Below are 25,893 nucleotides of genomic sequence, written 5' to 3'. Positions count from 1 at the left end.
GTCTGTCCGTCTGTCCGTCTGTCCGTATGTATGAACGCGTCGATTTCAGAAGATATAAGAGCTAGAGACTTCAAATTTCTTTTAAAATGTCCGTAATTACAGCGCGCATATCAAGTTTATCATTAAAAATCGATAACTCATCCCGATCTTTTTTTATCGATAAAAAACCTTATCGAAAACCAGTTATAAAATTATATCTTCTACACCTTTATTGCTAGAGTCTCCAAATGTTTAATGTATGCTTATATGCAATTTATACAATTTCGGTTTTTGTTAAAATTTACCCCCACCCTTAAATTCACCCCCTCACCCTCACTTTTGTAAAAAGCGTATTTCAAATACTAGAGACTCGTGCTTTGGCAATTACATGCATATTCATGTTATAATCATAATCTGAAAGTTTCATGAAGATCGTACGTCCATAAAAAAAGTTATTAAACAATTAAGTTCTCATAGTAAGCGCACACTGCAGCCCATGCGTGTTTATGCGTGGGTGCTTGTGTGTGTATGTGTTTGTGTATGTGTGTGTATGTGTGTGTGTATGCGTTTGTGTGAGTATGCGTGTGTGTTTGTGTATGTGTGTCTGTATGCGTGTGTGTGTATGTGTGCCTGTGTGTGCGTACGTGCCTGTCTGTGTGTGTGTGTGCGTGTTTCTTGTGTAAGCTAAAAGTCGCGAAAAATTATTGAAATATCTATTGCTCCAAGGGTTCAGGGGATCTCGTAGTCGAGCAGTCTCGACTAGAGCTTTCTTACTTGTTATACCCTGAACCCATTTTCAATGGGAAATCAGGGTATAATGGTTTTGTTGAAATGTATGTAACAGGGAGAAGGAGGCGTGGCAGACCCCACAAAGTATATATATTCTTGATCAGGGCGACGAGCTGAGTTGATTTGGCCCTGTCCGTCTGTCTGTCCGTCTGTCCGTCCGTCCGTCTGTCCGTCTGTCCGTATGTATGAACGCGTCGATTTCAGAAGATATAAGAGCTAGAGACTTCAAATTTCTTTTAAAATGTCCGTAATTACAGCGCGCATATCAAGTTTATCATTAAAATTCGATAACTCATTCCGATCTTTTTTTATCGATAAAAAACCTTATCGAAACCCAGTTATAAAATTATATCTTGTACACCTTTATTGCTAGAGTCTCCAAATTTTTAATGTATGCTTATATGCAATTTATACAATTTCGGTTTTTGTTAAAATTAACCCCCCACCCTTAAATTCACCCCCTCACCCTCACTTTTGTAAAAAGCGTATTTCAAATACTAGAGACTTGTGCTTTAGCAATTACATGCATATCCATGTTATAATCATAATCTAAAAGTTTCATGAAGATCGTACGTCCACAAAAAAAGTTATTAAGCAATTAAGTTCTCATAGTAAGCGCTCACTGCCGCCCATGAGTGTATATGCTTGTGTGTGTATATGTATGTAATTGTTTGTGTATGTGTGTGTGTGTATGTGTGTGTATGTATGTGTGTGTATGTATGCCCGTGTGTGCGTGCGTGCGTGTGTGTATGTGTGTGTGTGTGTGTGTGCGTGTTTCCTGTGTAAGCTGAAAGTCGCAAAAAATTATTGAAATAGCTATTACTCCAAGGGTTCAGGGGATCTCGTAGTCGAGTAGTCTCGACTAGAGCTTTCTTACTTGTTGTTTCTGTTTTTTATAATTTAATTTAAAACAAGTAAGAAAGCTCTAGTCGAGACTGCTCGACTACGAGATCCCCTGAACCCTTGGAGCAATAGATCTTTCAATAATTTTTCGCGTCTTTCAGCTTACACAAGAAACACGCACACACACACACACACAGGCACGTACGCACACACAGGCATACATACACACACACGCATACAGACTCACATACACACACACACACACACGCATACATACACATACACACACACACATACACAAACACATATACACACATACACAAACACATACACACACAAGCACCCACGCATAAACACGCATGGGCTGCAGTGTGCGCTTACTATGAGAACTTAATTGTTTAATAACTTTTTTTATGGACGTACGATCTTCATGAAACTTTCAGATTATGATTATAACATGGATATGCATGTAATTGCCAAAGCACAAGTCTCTAGTATTTGAAATACGCTTTTTACAAAAGTGAGGGTGAGGGGGTGAATTTAGAGGTGGGGGGTAAATTTTAACAAAAACCGAAATTGTATAAATTGCATATAAGCATACATTAAAAATTTGGAGACTCTAGCAATAAAGGTGTAGGAGATATAATTTTATAACTGGTTTTCGATAAGGTTTTTTATCGATAAAAAAAGATCGGGATGAGTTATCGAATTTTAATGATAAACTTGATATGCGCGCTGTAATTACGGACATTTTAAAAAAAATTTGAAGTCTCTAGCTCTTATATCTTCTGAAATCGACGCGTTCATACATACGGACAGACGGACAGACGGACAGACGGACAGACAGACGGACAGGGCCAAATCAACTCAGCTCGTCACCCTGATCAAGAATATATATACTTTGTGGGGTCTGCCACGCCTCCTTCTCCCTGTTACATACATTTCAACAAAACCATTATACCCTGATTTCCCATTGAAAATGGGTTCAGGGTATAAATATCTATTAAACAGTTAACCATTAAAAAAAATTAGCCAAATTAAACAAAAGCTCTTTATTTTTGCACATAAAGTAAAAAAATTGAGTTTTTTTCCACTGTGTAAAGTGTTTCTTGACAGACTGTACATAAATTGATATACAGTAATATGTGTTATTGGTCCCAACGAAAAAAGTGGATTATGAGATATTACGTAAAGAACATAGTAAATGAATCAAGTACTTATATGCATATGAATGGGCTTGTTTCTTTCATTCCTGTGTGGGCTTGTTTTCAATATTTTACTCTAATACTCGTAGTCTCTAACATTTTCTATGTTGTCATCTCTTGTCTCATTGCATTTTTTAAGTATGTACATATGTATGTACAGTTTGACACGAAAGTGTTTTCACTTGGGAAAAAAATAGCAATTTTGTTCTTTGACATTAAAAAAAAACTACTAAATGTGATATTTCTAATTTTTTTTTAATTACATTATGTTTTTCAATTTGTTGTCTTACAAAAATAACTTTAAAAAAATTAAAAAACTTTAAACATAGGCTTAAATAACAATAACAACATAAAAGATATTCAAATTCAACTGACACGAAAGTGTTTGCACACATGCTATTCTTTATTTCTTCTTACTGCTAAATTCGTATTTACCGTTGTTTTCGGCGATTTCAATGTGCACAGCTGTGGCTAATGCTATGTTCTGAACAATTTCGTCATATTTTGTAAGAATCGATTCAATCTTCAAAAAATTTAAACAAATTAAGAATGCCAGGGAAGCGATTGTCATTTGACATGATTCAATTGGTTTATTATAACCACTCCATAGGAAAATCAGTGGCGGAGATATCAGAAATGTTTATAATATCGAAGAGGACCATTTACAATATTTTAAGCCGCGCAGAAAACAATGAAACACTGGAGCCAAGACATTCAACTGGACGACCTCGGGCGTTAACAGATAGGGCCGAGCGTATTCTGGCCAGGAAAGTTAATGATAACCCAACAATTTCGACCAGAACGCTTGCCAGGGAGCTGCAGGAAGAATGTCGTATTGACATATCCCGCGAAAGTGTCCGCAGAGCCCTAAAAAGGAACGAGTTTGCATCCCGAGTTGCGCGGAAAAAAACCATTGTTGTCGTCGAATCATGAGAAAAGACGTCTAACATTCGCCAGGTTGCATGTGGGACATGTGGATTCATATTGGGATGAAACCATATTTTGTGACGAGACGAAGATGATGTTGTATTACAACGATGGACCCAGCCGTGTTTGGAGAAAGCCGTTGAAAGCCCTTGAACGGAAAAATATAATTCCCACTATTAAGTTCGGAAAACTTTCAGTGATGGTCTGGGGGTGTATTTCTAGTAAAGGAGTTGGAGAATTGTGCTTTATCGAGAGTACAATGGATGCGAAACAGTATTTGGAGATTTTACGCACGAATCTAGTGTCCAGTGCCCGCAAGTTTGGATTTTTTAGGGATGGTAAACCAACATTTAGGTTTTACCAAGATAATGACCCCAAACACAAAGCTAACATAGTCAGGTGCTGGCTTCTCTACAATTGTGCAAAGGTGTTGGATACTCCTGCACAAAGTCCCGACCTTAATCCCATAGAGAATCTGTGGGCTGATCTCAAAAAAAGGACAGCCAAGCGACGTCCAACAAACAAAAGCGATTTGAAAGCCTGTATATTAGAGGAATGGGAGAAGACACCGGTGGAATATGTGCAAAAACTAATCAATTCCATGAGTAGACGGTTGGAAGCGGTCATTGAAGCCAATGGGGGTCATACTAAATACTAATTTTGATACTTAATATAATTAATAGTGCCTTATTTTGAATACTTTATTTTTGTGCAAACACTTTCGTGTCAGTTGAATTTGAATATCTTTTATGTTGTTATTGTTATTTAAGCCTATGTTAATAGTTTTTTAATTTTTTTAAAGTTATTTTTGTAAGACAACAAATTGAAAAACATAATGTAATTAAAAAAAAATTAGAAATATCACATTTAGTAGTTTTTTTTTAATGTCAAAGAACAAAATTGCTATTTTTTTCCCAAGTGAAAACACTTTCGTGTCAAACTGTATGTACCATAAGAAGGTATATTTTTAATTTGTTATCCGCTTTTAATTCAAGCTAAACATGTATATATATGTATATTTTAAAAATCTTAAAATTTTAATACGTACCATCCTGAAGTTACACCAATAAAAAGCTGTGAGTAGGCTGAACGACTACTTATATCGCCTAATAATCCTTTTATAAACCTATTTGCGCCTTCCATAGCTAAACAGATTTACTTACTATTTATTTGTGATGACACTTTCTATTGGTTAAAGAGGCTAAAAACTACCGTGTACTTTTTATTTCTAGAGATGACACTTTCATTGTATCTATCGGAGAATTGTGTGAATATAGACACTGACCAGAGAACACATAAACTAGACACACCACTGACCAGAGAACACATAGACTAGACATGTAGAACAAATTTTTCTACAGCAGAAAATGTTAAGTTGGTCGACCACTTTACTTCGTATTTGCTCGGCTCGGTCGCTGGAGGTTCGAGCAGTGAAAATATTGGACGACAAAAACAGTGCGCTGTGAGCGCTCAGACGAAATGGTCGTGAATATGTATGAAGCACATCTATGTGCCATTTGTCCTACTCTCTCTCTCTCAGTCCCTCTCTCTCGCTCTCTATGGTCGCTGAAATCATCACTCTCAGCGGCGCACAAAGATTGAAATTTTTGTTCGCGACGATCCCAGCTTTTTCCTTTTGAACGAAGGGTATACCTAAATCATAAAAGCGTTTGTAAGGTTCATGCAAACAAAATGTAGCGTTTCGATGTATATTCGTGGGAAGGGTATAAAAGCGTTGATACGCATAAAGAATATGAATTCGCGACGGGCAAGCATACACATCACTTGCAGTCTCTGGAAACATGTGTGAGCATTTGTGGCCTGTGTGCGTAACTCTTGCTGCCTGAGCAAATTGTAATGCCCAAAATTTACCGTTGATTGGCCTTTGAGGGAGCACATACATTTGCATACATATGTGTATGTATGAGATGGGATAATAATTGTCTGGCGATTCAGTAGTTTGTCAATTTTGTATTGTTTGAATTGTAGAGTGACTGCCAAATGAGCCTTTATGACTTAATCAGTAACTGGTTGGTTGGTGTTACGGATATCCACTTCACGCAAATGTATATGTACATATTTACGTACATTTATATACTAATTTATCTAATCATATATATATACATATATATAATTATAATTAAATATTTTATTCAAATTTCAACCGAAAAAATTTTATCGGGGTACACTTATATGTTTATTAAATGCTTTACAATATATTGGCTAGTGGACTATAAAAACTTGAAATGAAATACGCATGTCGAAATTACTGATTAAGTCATAAAGGCTCATTTGGCAGTCACTCTACAATTCAAACAATACAAAATTGACAAACTACTGAATCGCCAGACAATTATTATCCCATCTCATACATACACATATGTATGCAAATGTATGTGCTCCCTCAAAGGCCAATCAACGGTAAATTTTGGGCATTACAATTTGCTCAGGCAGCAAGAGTTACGCACACAGGCCACAAATGCTCACACATGTTTCCAGAGACTGCAAGTGTGTGTATGCTTGCCCGTCGCGAATTCATATTCTTTATGCGTATCAACGCTTTTATACCCTTCCCACGAATATACATCGAAACGCTACATTTTGTTTGCATGAACCTTACAAACGCTTTTATGATTTAGGTATACCCTTCGTTCAAAAGGAAAAAGCTGGGATCGTCGCGAACAAAAATTTCAATCTTTGTGCGCCGCTGAGAGTGATGATTTCAGCGACCATAGAGAGCGAGAGAGAGGGACTGAGAGAGAGAGAGTAGGACAAATGGCACATAGATGTGCTTCATACATATTCACGACCATTTCGTCTGAGCGCTCACAGCGCACTGTTTTTGTCGTCCAATATTTTCACTGCTCGAACCTCCAGCGACCGAGCCGAGCAAATACGAAGTAAAGTGGTCGACCAACTTAACATTTTCTGCTGTAGAAAAATTTGTTCTACATGTCTAGTCTATGTGTTCTCTGGTCAGTGGACACACTAACCAAACAACACATAGACACGTTAAAAAAATTTGTTCTAGATGTCTAGTCTATGTGTTCTCTGGTTAGTGGTATATATGAAAGAAAAGAAAAGTATTAAGAGCCATTCAGTCATTCAGTGCCAATAAAATATCCATTTTATAAATAACGAAATATGTACGAAAAAAAAAAAATTAACGTTCCCTACTCTAACATAACTTGCGATGCCTTTAGCACCCGCGCCACTGCTTTGCTTAATCAGCTAGTAGCTAAAATAGAATAACTTAATAACAGAGTGTTATGAGACAAAACTACAATAATGGCTAGAAAATCCTGAAATCAATCGACATTCTTAGAATATGCTAAAGGCTTGCTTTTTTCTGTGCGGATAGAATATACACGATGAATGTGTGCACATGGATGGGAAATACAGCAGCATTTCAAAAATCAGTATACAATATGAATATGAATTATTATTGAATTGGACTCGTATGTTTATTAAATTAATTTATTTTTTAATCTTGAAATACGGTTTATTTCCATTTATGCAGTTAAAGCATTAATTTAACTTATTAAAGTTAAGACATTAATGCTTTAACTGTTTAGTTATCGAATAATAATCTCATTCTCAAAAGTTTTCGATACTTAAAAGTACTCCTTTTTTTTAACAGTTACCGATTAATTTTTATGAAGTATTTGTATAGTGAACTAAGTAAATTAAAAAGGTCGAATGTTAAAAAGTTGATTGCTTCAATACAATTAAGTGCCTATGATTGTTTGATATTACAGTTGTGTAAGCAATTTATATTACTATTGTTCTAAGTTCTTTGATATTTGTTAATAAAATTGATCCTTATCCACTATAATATGTGAAACGCAAAGTGCAAAGTGACACTTGCCATTGTTCGTGATCAAAATATTTTGTACATAGGCATGTCTGACAAATGAATGTTCATAAGAATGACTCATATTGTTTACGGATAACATTGGGATAGCTTAGTAGTTTAATATGCGTTACACACATATGTACATATGTACATATGTAATATATCCTAAGCAGCTCGATTAATGTTATATTCATACATATATACACATATGTATGTATGTGATATATATACATACATACAGTGAACCAATAATGTCTTCGTACAGCAGCAACTTTTTTTGGGAACGAAAAAAACATATATTATCTTATATATTAATCTTAATTTACAAAAAGAATTATGTCAATATGTTGCTTAGTTTAGTAGTTATAACTAAAAGTACATAAAAAGACACGATTTTGGCTCCAATAAAGTCTTCGTACACCGTACTTTCCTAGAACTTTAACTGCGGACAGAAACCGAAAATAATAACGGTTGTTTTCCAATGTATGTATTTGCATGCTCGGGCATAATGTCGCCACATTTTGCAAGAAATTTTCTTCAATTTGAATCGCTAAGCGGAATCGCTAAAATGCAGCGCAAATATTTAACCATAGAAGAACGTCAACTAATATTAAATATGCACGTTAAGCAGCAGAAATCATATTCGGAAATTGCGAATATATTGTCTCGCAGTCGGTCAACGATCCAATCCGTAATTGGGCGATTTAAATACGAAGGGCGAGTAGAAAACAAGCGAAAATCCGGAAGGCCGAGCAAGCTAACAAACGGAGATCAGCTTAATATTAAGAGAATAGTGGCGTCGGATCCATTTGTTAGCGCAAATACGATATCTACACATATTTTACAATCTCAAAATAAAGTCGTCCACCCAGAAACTATAAGCTAATGGGTATAAGTCGCGCACACCTAGACGAAAACCTTTTATAAGCAGCGCTAATCGCAAAAAACGTTTAGAGTTCGCAAAACAGTACGAAAATGCGCCAGTCGAGTTTAGGCGTAATGTACTTTTTTTCTGACGAATCCAAATATAATATATTTGGATCGGATGGGCGACATCGCGTGTGGAGAAGAACCGGAGAGGCACTCCAACCAAAACACACACTGAAGACAGTGAAGCATGGCGGTGGTGGCGTTATGGTGTGGGGCTGTATGGCTGCGGCTGGTGTCGGAAATTTTGAAATAATTGATGGGGTGATGGACCTTAAATATATTGAAATTAAAAAAAAAAAAATTTGGTGCCAAGTGTTGCTAAGCTTGGATTATCGAGGTCTTACTTTTTCCAACAAGACAATGACCCTAAACACATGGCTCATAATACCAAAATGTACTTAGCCTATAATACGCCACATCTATTAAAAACACCTCCCCAAAGTCCTGATTTAAATCCAATAGAGAATTGTTGGCATATGTTGGAAGAAAATATCAGGAAGCATCATATTTCATCAAAACCCAAGCTTATAGTTTTAAAAGAGGAATGGGAAAAAATAGTTAAAAATTATACAGAGAAGTTAGTCCTTTCAATGCCAAACCGACTAAAAGATGTTATAAAAAATAAAGGTTACCCAACAAAATATTAAATATACAAAAAATTACATTTTTGTTAGTTTTTAAGACTATTTTTTAAGTATTAAGTTTTACTGTACGAAGACTTTATTGGAGCCAAAATCGTGTATTTTTATGTACTTTTAGTTATAACTACTAAACTAGGCAACATATTGACATAATTTTGTAAATTAAGATTAATATATAAGATAATAAGACTGCATCAAAATTTTTATTAGTTTTTTACTATTTATATGTTTTTTTCGTTCCCAAAGAAAAAAGTTGCTGCTGTACGAAGACATTATTGGTTCACTGTATATCTATATTGTACAATTGTACTCACAAAATATACATATATATGTATATACTTAGGGTACAATTGTACCCAAGCTAATACAATTTTACCCTATAAGTAAACACAATTTTAGGTTCAATTGTACCCCAAGTAAGAGTCATATTGGGATTGCTATTCTTGATTAGTCAAATGATGTTGTGTGTAATCTGTATTTCACCTGTTCACGAAGTAGAATTGATACTGATATTTTAATAATTCTTTTTTTTTTTGTGGATGTACTTTCTTCATATAACTTGTACATACAGTGACGAACTAAATTATTGGCACAGCAAGCTTTTTAAACTTTAAAGCAGTTTTGTAATTGTTTTCAACGTTTTTTTAGTGAAACAAAAAATTTATTAAATAGAATTAGGTATTTATTAAATTATACAGTAAAAATATTGCGAAAAACATCAACGTACTTTTTATACCCTGAACCCATTTTCAATGGGAAATCAGGGTATAATGGTTTTGTTGAAATGTATGTAACAGGGAGAAGGAGGCGTGGCAGACCCCACAAAGTATATATATTCTTGATCAGGGTGACGAGCTGAGTTGATTTGGCCCTGTCCGTCTGTCTGTCCGTCCGTCCGTCTGTCCGTATGTATGAACGCGTCGATTTCAGAAGATATAAGAGCTAGAGACTTCAATTTTTTTATACCCTGAACCCATTTTCAATGGGAAATCAGGGTATAATGGTTTTGTTGAAATGTATGTAACAGGGAGAAGGAGGCGTGGCAGACCCCACAAAGTATATATATTCTTGATCAGGGTGACGAACTGAGTTGATTTGGCCCTGTCCGTCTGTCTGTCCGTCTGTCCGTATGTATGAACGCGTCGATTTCAGAAGATATAAGAGCTAGAGACTTCAAATTTTTTTTAAAATGTCCGTAATTACAGCGCGCATATCAAGTTTATCATTAAAATTCGATAACTCATCCCGATCTTTTTTTATCGATAAAAAACCTTATCGAAAACCAGTTATAAAATTATATCTCCTACACCTTTATTGCTAGAGTCTCCAAATTTTTAATGTATGCTTATATGCAATTTATACAATTTCGGTTTTTGTTAAAATTTACCTCTCACCTCTAAATTCACCCCCTCACCCTCACTTTTGTAAAAAGCGTATTTCAAATACTAGAGACTTGTGCTTTGGCAATTACATGCATATCCATGTTATAATCATAATCTGAAAGTTTCATGAAGATCGTACGTCCATAAAAAAAGTTCTTAAACAATTAAGTTCTCATAGTAAGCGCACACTGCAGCCCATGCGTGTTTATGCGTGGGTGCTTGTGTGTGTATGTGTTTGTGTATGTGTGTATATGTGTTTGTGTATGTGTGTGTGTGTGTATGTGTATGTATGCGTGTGTGTGTGTGTGTATGTGAGTCTGTATGCGTGTGTGTGTATGTATGCCTGTGTGTGCGTACGTGCCTGTGTGTGTGTAAGTGTGCGTGTTTCTTGTGTAAGCTGAAAGACGCGAAAAATTATTGAAATATCTATTGCTCCAAGGGTTCAGGGGATCTCGTAGTCGAGCAGTCTCGACTAGAGCTTTCTTACTTGTTTTAAAATGTCCGTAATTACAGCGCGCATATCAAGTTTATCATTATCAAGTAAGAAAGCTCTAGTCGAGACTGCTCGACTACGAGATCCCCTGAACCCTTGGAGCAATAGATATTTCAATAATTTTTCGCGTCTTTCAGCTTACACAAGAAACACGCACACACACACACACAGGCACGTACGCACACACTGGCACACATACACACACACGCATACAAACACACATACACACACACACATACACACACAAACGCATACACACACACACATACACACACACACACATACACAAACACATACACACACATACACAAACACATACACACACAAGCACCCACGCATAAACACACACTTAATTGTTTACTAACTTTTTTTATGGACGTACGATCTTCATGAAACTTTCAGATTATGATTATAACATGGATATGCATGTAATTGCCAAAGCACAAGTCTCTAGTATTTGAAATACGCTTTTTACAAAAGTGAGGGTGAGGGGGTGAATTTAGAGGTGGGAGGTAAATTTTAACAAAAACCGAAATTGTATAAATTGCATATAAGCATACATTAAAAATTTGGAGACTCTAGCAATAAAGGTGTACGAGTAGAAGATATAATTTTATAACTGGTTTTCGATAAGGGTTTTTATCGATAAAAAAGATCGGGATGAGTTATCGATTTTTAATGATAAACTTGATATCCGCGCTGTAATTACGGATATTTAAAAAAAAATTTGAAGTCTCTAGCTCTTATATCTTCTGAAATCGACGCGTTCATACATACGGACAGACGGACAGGGCCAAGTCAACTCAGCTCGTCACCCTGATCAAGAATATATATACTTTGTGGGGTCTGCCACGCCTCCTTCTCCCTGTTACATACATTTCAACAAAATCATTATACCCTGATTTTCCATTGAAAATGGGTTCAGGGTATAAAAAGAATTAACATAAGTTGTTGCACCGCTCGGGATTAGAACCCGTGATTTCTCGATCGAGTGTCACGCAGCTACTCACTACGCCACCTCACTTTCGGAAGCCGTTTTGACAAAACTCAAATAGATTTACTGCTGCAACGCCATCTACCAAAACTAAACCAAACTAACAGCTGATGTGATTCAAAGAATGTTCCAGAAGAAGTTTGAATGTATGTGTGCACACGTATACGATGCTGTTGTAGCTGCTGCACGTGCGTTTCTTAGTTGGCCAAATATTTGATGATTTTTAATTAGTTTTTGACTTAATGGAATTTAATGAAACTTTCAGCATATGATCTACATTGTTGAGCTGTCGAGATTTTTCGAATAGCTTTAAATTATTAAACGATTGAATTTACTTAATGATTAGTTTATTAGCGATTATTAGAGTTTACAGAGTTTATGTGATAGACGCGAGCAAGCGACTAGGCTGTCGTGCTGTCCGCTACTATGTTTGTAATAGTCAATCTAACACTGCATCTGCTCTAAACAAGAGTTAATTGCATACTAACTACAATGTACGCGAGCCGGCGGATTAAGCTGAGCCGGTGCGTGGGTGAAAGAGACAACGCAAAAGGGAGAGAGTAATCTCCGTTACAAATTCTCTTAACTGATTCTTAGCCCAACATCCTCCCCCCGTTGAAAACTTAGTCTTCAACAGAATCCTTAAGGGGCAGCAAGCACAGCTTATTTGTAGCTCTTCTAATCTCGCCAGCTTCAGTTTTTAGTAGGGCTACCCGTGCAACGCCATCACTTCCAGGGATAAGTTTGATTATTCTGGCTAGTGGCCACATAAGTGAAGGTAGATTCTCATGCTTCACAAGAACTATGTAGCCAACAGCCAAGCCAGGTTTGGAGGTTCTCCATTTCGCTCGCTGTTGTAACAAGTTGAGATATTCGTCCCTCCAACGAGTCCAGAACACCTGCTGGAGATAGCTAACGCGCTGCCAAGCATCCAAACTATTAAAATTGAGCCCTGTCAGGTTTGGCTCACTGAAGGACGAAGGAGGGCCACCGTTGAGGAAATGCGCAGGGGTCAATACGTCTATGTCTGATGGGTGCTCTGAAATCGAAACTAAAGGGCGTGAATTACCGACAGCAGCGATGCTGCAAACCAGTGTGCGAAGCTCATCGTAAGTTAGGACGGAGGACCCAACACATCGGTAAAAATGATGCTTCGCTGTCTTCACTGCAGCCTCCCACAAGCCACCAAAGTGAGGCGATCGTGGGGGGATGAAATGCCATTCGATTGAGTCTGCCAAACAGAAATCCTTCACAGCCTTCTGGTGGGTGTCTGACAGAAATAGACGCTTCAACTCCTGAAGCTGGTTGCGGGCACCAAGAAAGTTTGTGGCGTTATCCGACCAGATTTGACTTGGCTTTCCTCTGGTGCATATGAAACGTTGAAGTGCATGCAAAAATGCCGCGGTAGTTAAATCCTTGACTAACTCCAACTAAATAGCCTTCGTAGCAAAACAAATAAACACACAAACGTAGCATTTCACAGGCGCCTTGTTTCGTGACTCAGGCTTGTAAAAGAAAGGTCCGCAAAAGTCGACTCCAGTCACTCCAAAGACCCGATAGTCGTCGACTCGATCCTTGGGTAGATCTGCCATTATGTGTTCAACGAGTCGAGGCCTTGCACGAAAGCAAATTACGCATCTCTGAATTACACTGGCTACAGTTTTTATACCCTGAACCCATTTTCAATGGGAAATCAGGGTATAATGGTTTTGTTGAAATGTATGTAACAGGGAGAAGGAGGCGTGGCAGACCCCACAAAGTATATATATTCTTGATCAGGGCGACGAGCTGAGTTGATTTGGCCCTGTCCGTCTGTCCGTCTGTCCGTATGTATGAACGCGTCGATTTCAGAAGATATAAGAGCTAGAGACTTCAAATTTTTTAAAATGTCCGTAATTACAGCGCGCATATCAAGTTTATCATTAAAAATCGATAACTCATTCCGATCTTTTTTTATCGATAAAAAACCTTATCGAAAACCAGTTATAAAATTATATCTTCTACTCGTACACCTTTATTGCTAGAGTCTCCAAATTTTTAATGTATGCTTATATGCAATTTATACAATTTCGGTTTTTGGTAAAATTTACCCCCCCACCTCTAAATTCACCCCCTCACCATCACTTTTGTAAAAAGCGTATTTCAAATACTAGAGACTTGTGCTTTGGCAATTACATGCATATCCATGTTATAATCATAATCTTATAATCTTTCATGAAGATCGTACGTCCATAAAAAAAGTTCTTAAACAATTAAGTTCTCATAGTAAGCGCTCACTGCAGCCCATGCGTTTTTATGCGTGGGGGCTTGTGAGTGTATGTGTTTGTGTATGTGTATGTATGTGTTTGTGTATGTGTGTGTGCATGTGTATGTGTATGTATGTGTTTGTGTATGTGTGTGTGCATGTGAGTGTGTGTATGCGTTTGTGTCTGTATGCGTGTGTGTGTATGTATGCCTGTGTGTGTATGTGTGCGTGTTTCTTGTGTAAGCTGAAAGACGCGAAAAATTATTGCAATATCTATTGGTACCAAGGGTTCAGGGGATCTCGTAGTCGAGCAGTCTCGACTAGAGCTTTCTTACTTGTTCTACCTCCAATTGGCCAATATTGGGAACGAACCAACGCTAGCACTGCTCGGGGACTAGCGTGCAAGTTTCGCTGACGGAAATGCTCTAGTTACTGGATGAACTTTGGGAAAAATAATTGGATAGCGACTATCGAAATTTAAAGTTGAGTTTTTGAGACGACCATCGACACGTAGCAGCCCAATTTCATTAAGGAACGGTGACAGCGAGGCTAGACTGCTGGATGACGGAACCATTCCTTTATTTCGAAGAGCATTTATGTCGTCTGAGAGATGTGTTCGTTGAATCATTCTTAACAGCATATGCGTGCCGTTCCGGATGTCTGCTAGGGTTACTCCTGGACCATGACTTTTTTTTAATAAACTTTGATACGTATGCAAACGTACGCTGCAAGCGGCCGAAAGAATTCACAAACTTGCAGTCCATAGAGACATCATGGACTGCGTCCTTTACAAGAAACACAGTTCTTCGACGCTCAATTGAAGTTCTTTCTGGAAGTGCTGAGATCTGGGCTTACAGAAGAAACCTGGACCGTTGAACCAATGTAATGATGCATTTAAATCCGAGGGCAATGCACCCCGAGATAATATATCCGTGGGATTCAGTGTTGTAGGTATATAGTGCCATTTCATTGCTGATGTGAGATCTTATATCGTGGCGATGTGATTTAAACAAAAACGTTAAATCGTCCGGGTCCGTCATTGATCCAAGAAAGCGCAACAGTAGAGTCAGACCAACAATGAAACTCGCCTGCGAAAATGCGTAAGCGAGCCACTTCATCCATTAGCCGCGCAAGCAACTCTGCCCCGCATAGTTCCAGCTTGGTAACCGTGAGCGTTTTTAGAGGCGCAACTCGAGACTTAGAGCAAAGTAGCCTGCTGATGGTATGCTGACCTCTGGATACAATATAAATGCAAGCTCCGTATGCCTCGATGCTGGCATCGCAGAATCCATGGACCTCAACCTTCGATCCTGGTATTAATGATAGCCTGGGAAATGCACTACTAAGACCATTGCCAAAGTTGCTGCAAATGTCTAGCCATGCAGTGTGACATGCAGACGGGAGACTCTTGTCCCAATCAAGTTTATGCCTCCAGAGTTGTTGCAAGAAAATTTTAGCCTTCGTTATTACTGGGCCGACCAGGCCGAGGGGATTATAAAACCGAGCAATAGACGAGAGAACAGAGCGCCTTGAGAGCTTAGAGGCTGAATTCAGGGCTAGATATGAGAAGAGAAATTGATCAGATGCCGGATCCCATGCAAGGCCAAGTGTCTTTGTAATGTCGCTGCCATCATTGAACCTAATGAGCGATTCCTTGTCGCAGTCTGTTACGCCGTCCAGTACCATGGGATGGCTTGAACACCACTTCCTCAATTTAAGCTTCCCACATGCCAAGATTCCAGCTGTCTCTTGCATAACAAGTCTTGCTTCTTCGACTGAATTTCCTCCACTAATCAAATCATCAACATAGAAATTGCGAAGCAGTACGTCGGACCCGTCTGGGAATGCGTTCCTGTCATCTACGGCAAGCAAATGCATGGCGCGCACAGACAAAAATGACGCTGGTTTTGTTCCATATGTTACCGTATCAAGCCTGAAAACTTCCAACTCATCATCTGGCGAATTCCTCCATAAAATGCATTGTAGATAGCTGTCCGGCTCAGGTACTTTCACGCAACGATACATTTTGCAAATATCGCCGGTGAGTGCAACTGCATAGATGGAATGAATTTAGAGGAACGCGTGACATGTGACCAAGTTCAAGATACTCTTTCAGAAATGCTGAGTATTGAGACTTTATATGCGGCAAACGACTCAATTTCTTCTCCAAATTGAGAAACCGATGTCGCGCTTGCTCATAAGAATCTCCAAGAAGCTCGCAACTAAGCTTAATAGGCAGGCGTACTGTATATTGGCCACAAGCCAATCGATTGTAATGCCTCGCAAAATGCGCTTCGCAGTCTGAGTCTTCCTTGCTGAACTTTACAATGGAATCGCTGCAGCGCTCAACTTCCCAAAAGCGACGAACCAGACTGTCCAACTTGATATAAGCACAGGAGTCTGTAATCGGATCCGAAGGCGCCTTTGAAGCTATTAGCACGGAGTTGTGGTTGCGAGCCTCGCCATCTGATACAACCCAACCAAGACGAGTCTTCTGTAACAATGGAAGTCCAGGCATCAACTTGATTTGTCCCACACAGAGCAAATCATAAAACAGGCTAACTCCGATAAGCAGATCTACTCGTTGCGGCCTATGGAAAGCTGGATCTGCCAGCACTATATTTTGCGGTATGCTCCAATTGCTCGTATTCACATTAGAACTGGGCTGCCTGCCAGTTATATTTGTAGCTACTATAGCCGTTATGCTAGTTGTATAATCAGATGCATGAGCTTGAAGAGTGAGGCAAATGCTGCTGCCATCCATGGCAACATTGGAGTCGCCTACGCCGCATACAGATGCAACCGATTTTGTTCGCTTAAGTTGCAGGAGATTCGCAAATCTGGCTGTAATGAGATGTAGTTCAGAGCCTGAATCTAAAAGTACACGACAAGGAACAAGCTCGCCAAACCGATTCCTTGTCAGAACCACTGCGGTAGCCAGGAGCACAACATCGCTATGCCGATCCTTGGATAAGAGAGTAGTGGCTGGTGCTGAGCCTTTCTACCCTTATTCGATAAATCATCCCGTTATGTTTTTATCGAGTAAAAACATTCAAGTTCAAATCAGATGCCACCATAGCTAATTGTGAATGATTTTTCTTTTTTTTTAATTTCTCAAATATTCAATATAATATGTAGATCATATGCTGAAAGTTTCATTAAATTCCGTTCAATCAAATATTAATAAAAAATAATCAAATATTTGGCCAATTAACAAACGCACGTGCAGCAGCTACAACAAAAACATTCGTTGAATAACATCAGCTGTTAGTTTCATTTAGTTTTGGTAGATGGCGCAGCAGCAGTGAATCTATTTGAGTTTTGCCAGCGCCACTAGCAGGAGTAGGGTGGCCTAGAGTGTTAGCTGCATGACGCTCGATCGAGAAGTCGCGGTTCGAATCCCGATCGATGCAACTGATGTTAATGTTTTTTAATTGTTTCAAAATATTTTTATATTTTCATAAATGAGTTTTCTATTTAATTTATATTTTTAAATACACCGAAATTGAAATTTTAACTATACTTTATGTGCGTTTTTAATAGTTTGGTTATTCCAGCAGATTCTTAGAACCACATCAGCTGTTAGTTTCATTTAGTTTTGGTAGATGGCGCAGCAGCAGTGAATCTATTTGAGTTTTGCCAGCGCCACTAGCAGGAGTAGGGTGGCCTAGAGTGTTAGCTGCATGACGCTCGATCGAGAAGTCGCGGTTCGAATCCCGATCGATGCAACTGATGTTAATTTTTATACCCTGAACCCATTGAAAATGGGAAATCAGGGTATAATGGTTTTGTTAAAAGTATGTAACAGGCAGAAGGAGGCGTGGCAGACCCCACAAAGTATATATATTCTTGATCAGGGCGACGAGCTGAGTTGATTTGGCCCTATCCGTCTGTCTGTCCGTCTGTCCGTATGTATGAACGCGTCGATTTCAGAAGATATAAGAGCTAGAGACTTCAAATTTTTTTTAAAATGTCCGTAATTACAGCGCGCATATCAAGTTTATCATTAAAAATCGATAACTCATCCCGATATTTTTTATCGATAAAAAACCTTATCGAAAGCCAGTTATAAAATTATATCTTCTACACCCTTATTGCTAGAGTCTCCAAATTTTTAATGTATGCTTATATGCAATTTATACAATTTCGGTTTTTGTTAAAATTTACCCCCCACCCTTAAATTCACCCCCTCACCCTCACTTTTGTAAAAAGCGTATTTCAAATACTAGAGACTTGGGCTTTGGAATATACACACATATTCACCATATGATTATGCTCTAAAAGTTTCATTAAGATCGTATGTCTACAAAAGAAATTATTTAACAAATAAATTCTCATAATATTGCCCACACTGCAGCGCAGCCCAAGCGCAGTCGCTGCTTACTGCGCAGTTAGCAGAGCGCAGGCTTATGCGTGCGTGTGGATGCATGTGTATGTACGTGTGCATAAAAGAAGTGCAGAATGATTAGAATATCAGTTTGGAGGGTTCAGGGTATCTCCTAGTCGAGCAGTCTCGACTGGAGCTTTCTTACTTGTTTTTAATTGTTTCAAAATATTTTTATATTTTCATAAATGAGTTTTCTATTTAATTTATATTTTTAAATACACCGAAATTGAAATTTTAACTATACTTTATGTGCGTTTTTAATAGTTTGGTTATTCCAGCAGATTCTTAGAACCACATCAGCAGCTAGTTTCGTTTAGTTTTGGTAGATGGCGCTGCAGCAGTGAATCTATTTGAGTTTTGCCAGCGCCACTAGCAGGAGTGAGGTGGCCTAGTGTGTTAGCTGCATGACGCTCGATCGAGAAGTCGCGGTTCGAATCCCGATCGATGCAACTGATGTTAATTTTTTTTAATTGTTTCAAAATATTTTTATATTTTATTAAATGAGTTTGGTATTTGATTTATATTTTTAAATACATCGAAATTGAAATTTCAGCCATACTAAATGAGCATTTTTATTTGTTGGGTTCAGGGTAGTATCTAGTCGAGCACTCTCGACTAGAATTTTCTTACTTGTTTTATCAATAAAAAACCTTATCGAAAACCAGTTATAAAATTATATCTTCTACACCTTTATTGCTAGAGTCTCCAAATTTTTAATGTATGCTTATATGCAATTTATACAATTTCGGTTTTTGTTAAAATTTACCCCCCCTTCTCTAAATTCACCCCCTCACCCTCACTTTTGTAAAAAGCGTATTTCAAATACTAGAGACTTGTGCTTTGGCAATTACATGCATATTCATGTTATAATCATAGTCTAAAAGTTTCATGAAGATCGTACGTCCATAAAAAGTTATTAAACAATTAAGTTCTCATAGTAAGCGCACACTGCAGCCCATGCGTGTTTATGCGTGGGTGCTTGTGTGTGTATGTGTTTGTGTATATGTGTGTGTGTGTTTGTGTATGCGTATGTATGTGGTTGTGTATGTGTGTGTATGTGAGTGTGTGTATTCGTTTGTGTCTGTATGCGTGTGTGTGTATTTATGCCTGTGTGTGCGTACGTGCCTGTGTGTGTGTGTGCGTGTTTCTTGTGTAAGCTGAAAGACGCGAAAAATTATTGAAATATCTATTGCTCCAGGGGTTGGGGATCTCGTCGTCGAGCAGTTTTGACTATTTGGTCTGTGCAGTACTTTTCGTATCGTTATTGGGTGCATAACATTCCCCATTTCTTTTGTTACTTCAGCATCAATCTGTATAGATGTTATTTTGGGATTCACTTACACCTTTCGAACGATTTTCCTGCATTCATGGCTGTTCAACAACTTAAGGCGACCTGTATGTTTATGATCTTAGCATATTGCGGGCTTCCTTGGAGCGCTGCACGTAGCTTCGAATAGAAAATCGGGTTCTTTCCATTATCTCTCCAGTTTATGCATAAAATTTGCCTTGATTGTGCAAATGCAGGATAATTTTCCTCTGAGCTATCGATGTCTCTTTTAGCTTAGATTAAGAAAAGTACAAAAATATGCTGAATCCTTACAAAACTTTCTATATTTTAATTGAAATTTTCGAAGTTTTAAAGAACCATAACATATAGTAAAATTGTCAAAATGGTTTTGCCCAATCGATTGCAATCGGTCAAATTGTTAAAAAAAAAACAATAATTTTGTTCAGCAAAATTTAGGTCTTTTTTTGGTTATTTAATTTTTTAAAAATTTACGATGAAGCTTTTCGGAATATTTGTTTTGTATCATTTAAAAAATTCCTTATTCTATTTGGTTCACTTTTTGTTTCATTAAAAAACGTTTAAAATATTTGAAAAATTGCTTTAAAGTTTAAAAACCTTGCTGTGCCAATAATTTAGTTCGTCATTGTATCTATGTCATTAAAATGCGTGCATATACCAAAGCTCAAGTCTCTAGTATTTGAAATTCGCTTTTTACAAATTTAGTGGCAAGGAGTGCGGGGTGAATAATAGCAAAAATATATGAAGTACATATGTATGATTTTACATTAAAAAAAATTGGAGAATCTAGCTCTAAAGATATTGGAGATATAGTTAAATAGCTTATTTTCGAAAGTGTTTTTAATCCAATAAAACAATTACGCGAAAAGTTATCGATTCTTGGAGGTAAACCCGATATCCGTGCTATTTATAAGGACATTTAAGAAAATATTTGAAGTCTCTAGCTCTTATAATTATAAAATTTGCACAGGCGGCAAGAGTCGAGCAGGCGATACCAATACTCATTCTAAATCTCTAAATACTCATTCACAGCCCAAACACTTTCAACCAGAGTATAAAGTGCAATGCTTAAGTCTAGTGCGCAACAAAAAACAGGGCCTGATCCCATTAAAATTGGAAAATCATCGATAGCTATTGTCCTTTATATCTAGTACTTCTTTGGAGGTAGCGTCTTCAAATTACATGTATAATTTATACAATTTTGATTTTTGTTATATTTTGGATACCACCTTCAAGTTAGCAGCAGATCAGCGCGATTTTCGTATACATATGCACACACTCATCGTGCATTCCATCCGTACAGACAAAAGGGCCCCTTTTAGCATATTCTTTATAAGTTTAAATTTAATTCTTCTTAAATAGCTCTCAAATAAATATAAGCTTATACATACACGTCTGCACGCATAGCATCAATCATTCCAGCCTTATACACGTATGTGTATATGTATGTATGCACACATAAATGGCGATATTCTATAGATCTCAGTTGCGATTGATTTGTCTTTGCATTGTGTTTGAATTTCCAGGCCCTACACTGGCTTTTCCTTGACGCCATATAGTCATAACAATAATGTGATTTCGTTTTAATTACAGTAGAATCCGGTTATAACGACTCCGCTTAAAGCGTCCAACCGGCTATGTCGACGAAAATTAGATGTCCTGGTTGGTCCCCATACAAACTTATATGAAAGAGCCTCCGCTTAGTACGTCTCCGCTTAGTACGTCTCCGCTTTTAACGACAATCCGTTTATGCCGACGATTTTTTTCATGTTTTTGAGTCAATCACCGGTTATTACGACGTGATAACAAAAAATCCCGAAATAATGAAAAAAAATTTCAGCATAAAAAGACTCTGTTAGAAATGTAACATGTATGTATTGATCAGTGATCAGTACCCTTGCTTGTGTGCGTAGCAATGCCACAAATGCTGCTAAGACAGAGAGAGGGAGAGACACAAAGTACAATGCCGACGTCACAAAAATGTTTCTAAACCATGTTATTGAATGAAGTTTATAAAAAATGGTTAATTTGATTAAAAATTTAAATTGTTTTATAGTATAGTAGTACGTTCAGTAGAATTTACCGAAATTTGTGCTCAATTTATAAAAAACTAAGAAAGAGCCGTTAACTTTTGCTGTGAAAAAAATGTGAGTTTATTAAGTACGGAACAGACTTTTAGCTATACAGACATTGTAATTAAGTAAATTTAGATAGTTTTTAAGAGATGCCGCTTGGAAAACAATTATTGGATTATGAAAAGGGCCGTATTTTCTCACTTTTCGAGTCAGGAGACTCTATTTCGAGTATTTCACGAATTTTGAAAGGAAGTCGACGTGTAATTAACATTTTTTTTTGGATAATCTCGAAGAATAGGGCTCAAGAAAACGTACTGGGCGAAACCCGTTACTAATTGCGCGCGATAAACGCAAAATTATTATGAAAGCTAGCAACAGCTCAACCGCTTGTACAGCTTTGGCCTCACATGTGGGCGAATCTATGTCAGCGATGACTGTTTGGCGAGTACTTAAGATCTCAGGAATCATAAAGAGGTATAAACTGACTCAAGCACCCAGGCTGCTAAATCGCCACAGGGTTGCTCGACTTGGGTTTGATTCTTATTAGCATGATTAAAGAAAGGATCCTATGTTTTTTTCAAGGACAGACTTTGGAGTCGGCTCCGTCACGATGTGGAGTACATTTTGTTCATTTTGTACCTTGGAATTGAAGTTTGTAACGAGCCCAATGAACAGTGAAGAGTGTATTCAGAGTCTGAATAGTAATCTCATTCCATATTTTAGGGAATTACGTGCGAAACCAATGGTTTTACAACAGGGTAATGCCAGAATCCATGCGAGCAGACGTACAAAGGAGTAATTGAAGAATTGTCATGTTGATGTCCTTGACTGGCCAGCATGTTCTTCAGATCTCTAATGTCTAGGGTAATCTTGAAAGACGGGCGTATGCCGAAAATCGCCAATTTCAGACTCTTGGAGATCTTGAAACGCAAATTCTAAATGAATGGCAAAGTTTCGAAAAGGACCCTTTATTAAATTTAGAGGTTTCAATGAGAATGAGAATTTTAAAGTTAGGTGAGGCAAATGGAGGCCGGACTAAATATTAACATTAGTTTTTCCATCAATCCGCAACGAATTCGGATTTTTTTTATACCCTGAACCCATTTTCAATGAGAAATCAGGGTATAATGGTTTTGTTGAAATGTATGTAACAGGGAGAAGGAGGCGTGGCAGACCCCACAAAGTATATATATTCTTGATCAGGGCGACGAGCTGAGTTGATTTGGCCCTGTCCGTCTGTCTGTCCGTATGTATGAACGCGTCGATTTCAGAAGATATAAGAGCTAGAGACTTCAAATTTTTTTTTTAAATGTCCGTAATTACAGCGCGCATATCAAGTTTATCATTAAAATTCGATAACTCATCCCGATCTTTTTTTTATCGATAAAAAACCTTACCGAAAACCAGTTATAAAATTATATCTTCTACACCTTTATTGCTAGAGTCTCCAAATTTTTAATGTATGCTTACATGCAATTTATACAATTTCGGTTTTTGTTAAAATTTACCCCCCACCCTTAAATTCACCCCCTCACCATCACTTTTGTAAAAAGCGTATTTCAAATACTAGAGACTTGTGCTTTGGCAATTACATGCATATCCATGTTATAATCATAATCTGAAAGTTTCATGAAGATCGTATGTCCACAAAAAAGTTATTAAGCAATTAAGTTCTCATAGTAAGCGCTCACTGCCGCCCATGCGTGTTTATGCTTGTGTGTGTATATGTATGTAATTGTTTGTGTATGTGTATGTGTGTGTGTGTGTATGTGTGTGTGTGTATGTATGTGTGTGTATGTATGCCTGTGTGTGCGTGCGTGCGCGTGCGTGTGTGTGTGTGTGCGTGTTTCTTGTGTAAGCTGAAAGACGCGAAAAATTATTGAAATAGCTATTACTCCAAGGGTTCAGGGGATCTCGTAGTCCAGTAGTCTCGACTAGAGCTTTCTTACTTGTTTTTTACTTCTGTTTAAGAAATCGTTAATTTTTTGCCATTCATAACTGAAATATTGAACTACTTATTTTTTTTTAAGATTTAAAACAAATATGTCGTTTGGGAAAAATTGTCAGCTTATTCGTTTACGTGGATTTTTAAAATGTCCGTAATTACAGCGCGCATATCAAGTTTATCATTAAAAATCGATAACTCATCCCGATCTTTTTTTGTCGATAAAAAACCTTATCGAAAACCAGTTATAAAATTATATCTTCTACACCTTTATTGCTAGAGTCTCCAAATTTTTAATGTATGCTTACATGCAATTTATACAATTTCGGTTTTTGTTAAAATTTATCCCCCACCTCTAAATTCACCCCCTCACCCTCACTTTTGTAAAAACCGTATTTCAAATACTAGAGACTTGTGCTTTATCAATTACATGTATATTCATGTTATAATCATAATCTGAAAGTTTCATGAAGATCGTACGTCCATAAAAAAAGTTATTAAACAATTAAGTTCTCATAGTAAGCGCACGCTGCAGCCCATGCGTGTTTATGCGTGGGTGCTTGTGTGTGTATGTGTTTGTGTATGTGTGTGTGTGTGTGCGTGCGTGCGTGCGTGCGTGTGTGTGTGTGTATGCGTTTATGTGTGTATGCGTGTGTGTATGTGTGTCTGTATGCGTGTGTGTGTATGTGTGCCTGTGTGTGCGTATGTGCCTGTGTGTGTGTGTGTGCGTGTTTCTTGTGTAAGCTGAAAGACGCGAAAAATTATTGAAATATCTATTGCTCCAAGGGTTCAGGGGATCTCGTAGTCGAGCAGTCTCGACTAGAGCTTTCTTACTTGTTTTTATTAATATTTATTATTTCTTATTTTTTAAATTTTATAAAAGTGTTTAAGTGTTATCAATCAATGTAAATGTGTTATCAATGCCTATTAAGCCTATTCATATATACAAATACATACATATATGTCTCACGCATATAAATGTCGCAACTTGAACACTATAAATGTCTGATGTCAGAGTGGCCGCGATAAGCGATACGATAATATGGAGCGACAATAAGCGAGAAAGATCGACATGCAGATTTACATGTAATCTCTTTGAAACATGTCAGTGTGCAAGCGAAGCAAGAAGAGAACCAAAGCGAAAAGTAAAGCGAGTTGCAAGAAAGTATTCCCGAATCGTTTTCTCGCATGATAAAGCTTTGCTGATACATATGTTTTCGTTGCGTGCTGAGCTTAAGTAACCGTTGGTTAGTAGGTGAAATATATTCTTTTTGGAAATTTAAGCAATATTTCTCTCTTTCACTCTGACATGCCATCGCTTTGCAGAGCGCAACGATAATTATCGCTTATAGCATGGCATCGTTTATCGCGGCCACTCTGACATCAGGCTAACGCTCAAAAAATGTGAAAATTACAGGGTGTTTTTCTAAATGCCACATCCCTAAAAAGGCATTACCATTATTTTTGAGACATCGATAAAGGAGGTTAGGAGGTAAGCTTTGAAGCTTCGAGCTCTTAAACTGAAGGAGATATAAACTTTTACGGTTTGCCACGCTCCCTTTGGGCGGAGATATATCCGCCATAGCCCGTGATCTTGGGTGGTCGACGTAAATCTACATTCCAAATTTTAGCGTTCTAGCTTTTGAACTAATATTATTTCTGGTATACCGGAAAATATATTTTTATATCCTGAACCCATTTTCAATGAGAAATCAGGGTATAATGGTTTTGTGGAAATGTATGTAACAGGCAGAAGCAGGCGTGGCAGATCCCACAAAGTATATAAATTCTTGATCAGGGTGACGAGCTGAGTCGGTTTGGCCCTTGTCCGTCTGTCTGTTTGTCCGTCCGTCTGTCCGTATATATGAACGCTTCGATTTCAGAAGTTAAAATGTC

General features: G+C 37.6%; 2 protein-coding genes and 1 long non-coding RNA gene across 7 annotated transcripts in view; 1 reads left to right on the top strand and 2 right to left on the bottom strand.

Moving 5' to 3' along the window:
* The window catches only part of LOC149270082 (FUN14 domain-containing protein 1), a 47,300-nt gene extending 42,308 nt beyond the window's left edge, over positions 1 to 4,992 (bottom strand). Inside the window, exon 1 of one of the 2 annotated variants that reach the window (XM_089464216.1) lies at positions 4,792 to 4,992. In XM_089464216.1, the coding sequence (XP_089320342.1) occupies positions 4,792 to 4,886 (95 nt within the window). In that variant the 5' untranslated portion in view covers positions 4,887 to 4,992. The remainder of the gene's footprint in view (positions 1 to 4,791) is intronic. The other variant, XM_089464217.1, reaches the window with a different exon arrangement.
* LOC149270083 (uncharacterized) lies at positions 3,053 to 4,776 on the bottom strand. The gene is made up of 2 exons (XR_016269107.1): positions 4,444 to 4,776; positions 3,053 to 3,339 (listed from the first exon to the last, which is right to left on the bottom strand). It is a non-coding gene; the product is annotated as an uncharacterized LOC149270083 (long non-coding RNA).
* Positions 4,993 to 7,351: 2,359 nt separating the features above from the next.
* Positions 7,352 to 25,893, top strand: part of Npc1a (Niemann-Pick type C-1a) — a 70,893-nt gene continuing 52,351 nt past the window's right edge. For all 4 annotated transcript variants that reach the window (XM_089464657.1, XM_089464659.1, XM_089464658.1 and 1 more), the window contains exon 1: positions 7,352 to 7,505. The gene's annotated coding sequence lies outside the window, so the exon portion shown is untranslated. The remainder of the gene's footprint in view (positions 7,506 to 25,893) is intronic.

The sequence above is a fragment of the Drosophila arizonae genome, chromosome 3 (genome assembly GCF_054131065.1).
Source record: "Drosophila arizonae isolate 15081-1271.41 chromosome 3, UAZ_ARI_1.0, whole genome shotgun sequence".
Lineage (NCBI taxonomy): Eukaryota > Metazoa > Arthropoda > Insecta > Diptera > Drosophilidae > Drosophila > Drosophila arizonae.
Note: the sequence above shows the minus strand (reverse complement) of the source record. Positions and strands in the feature narration are given on the sequence as shown.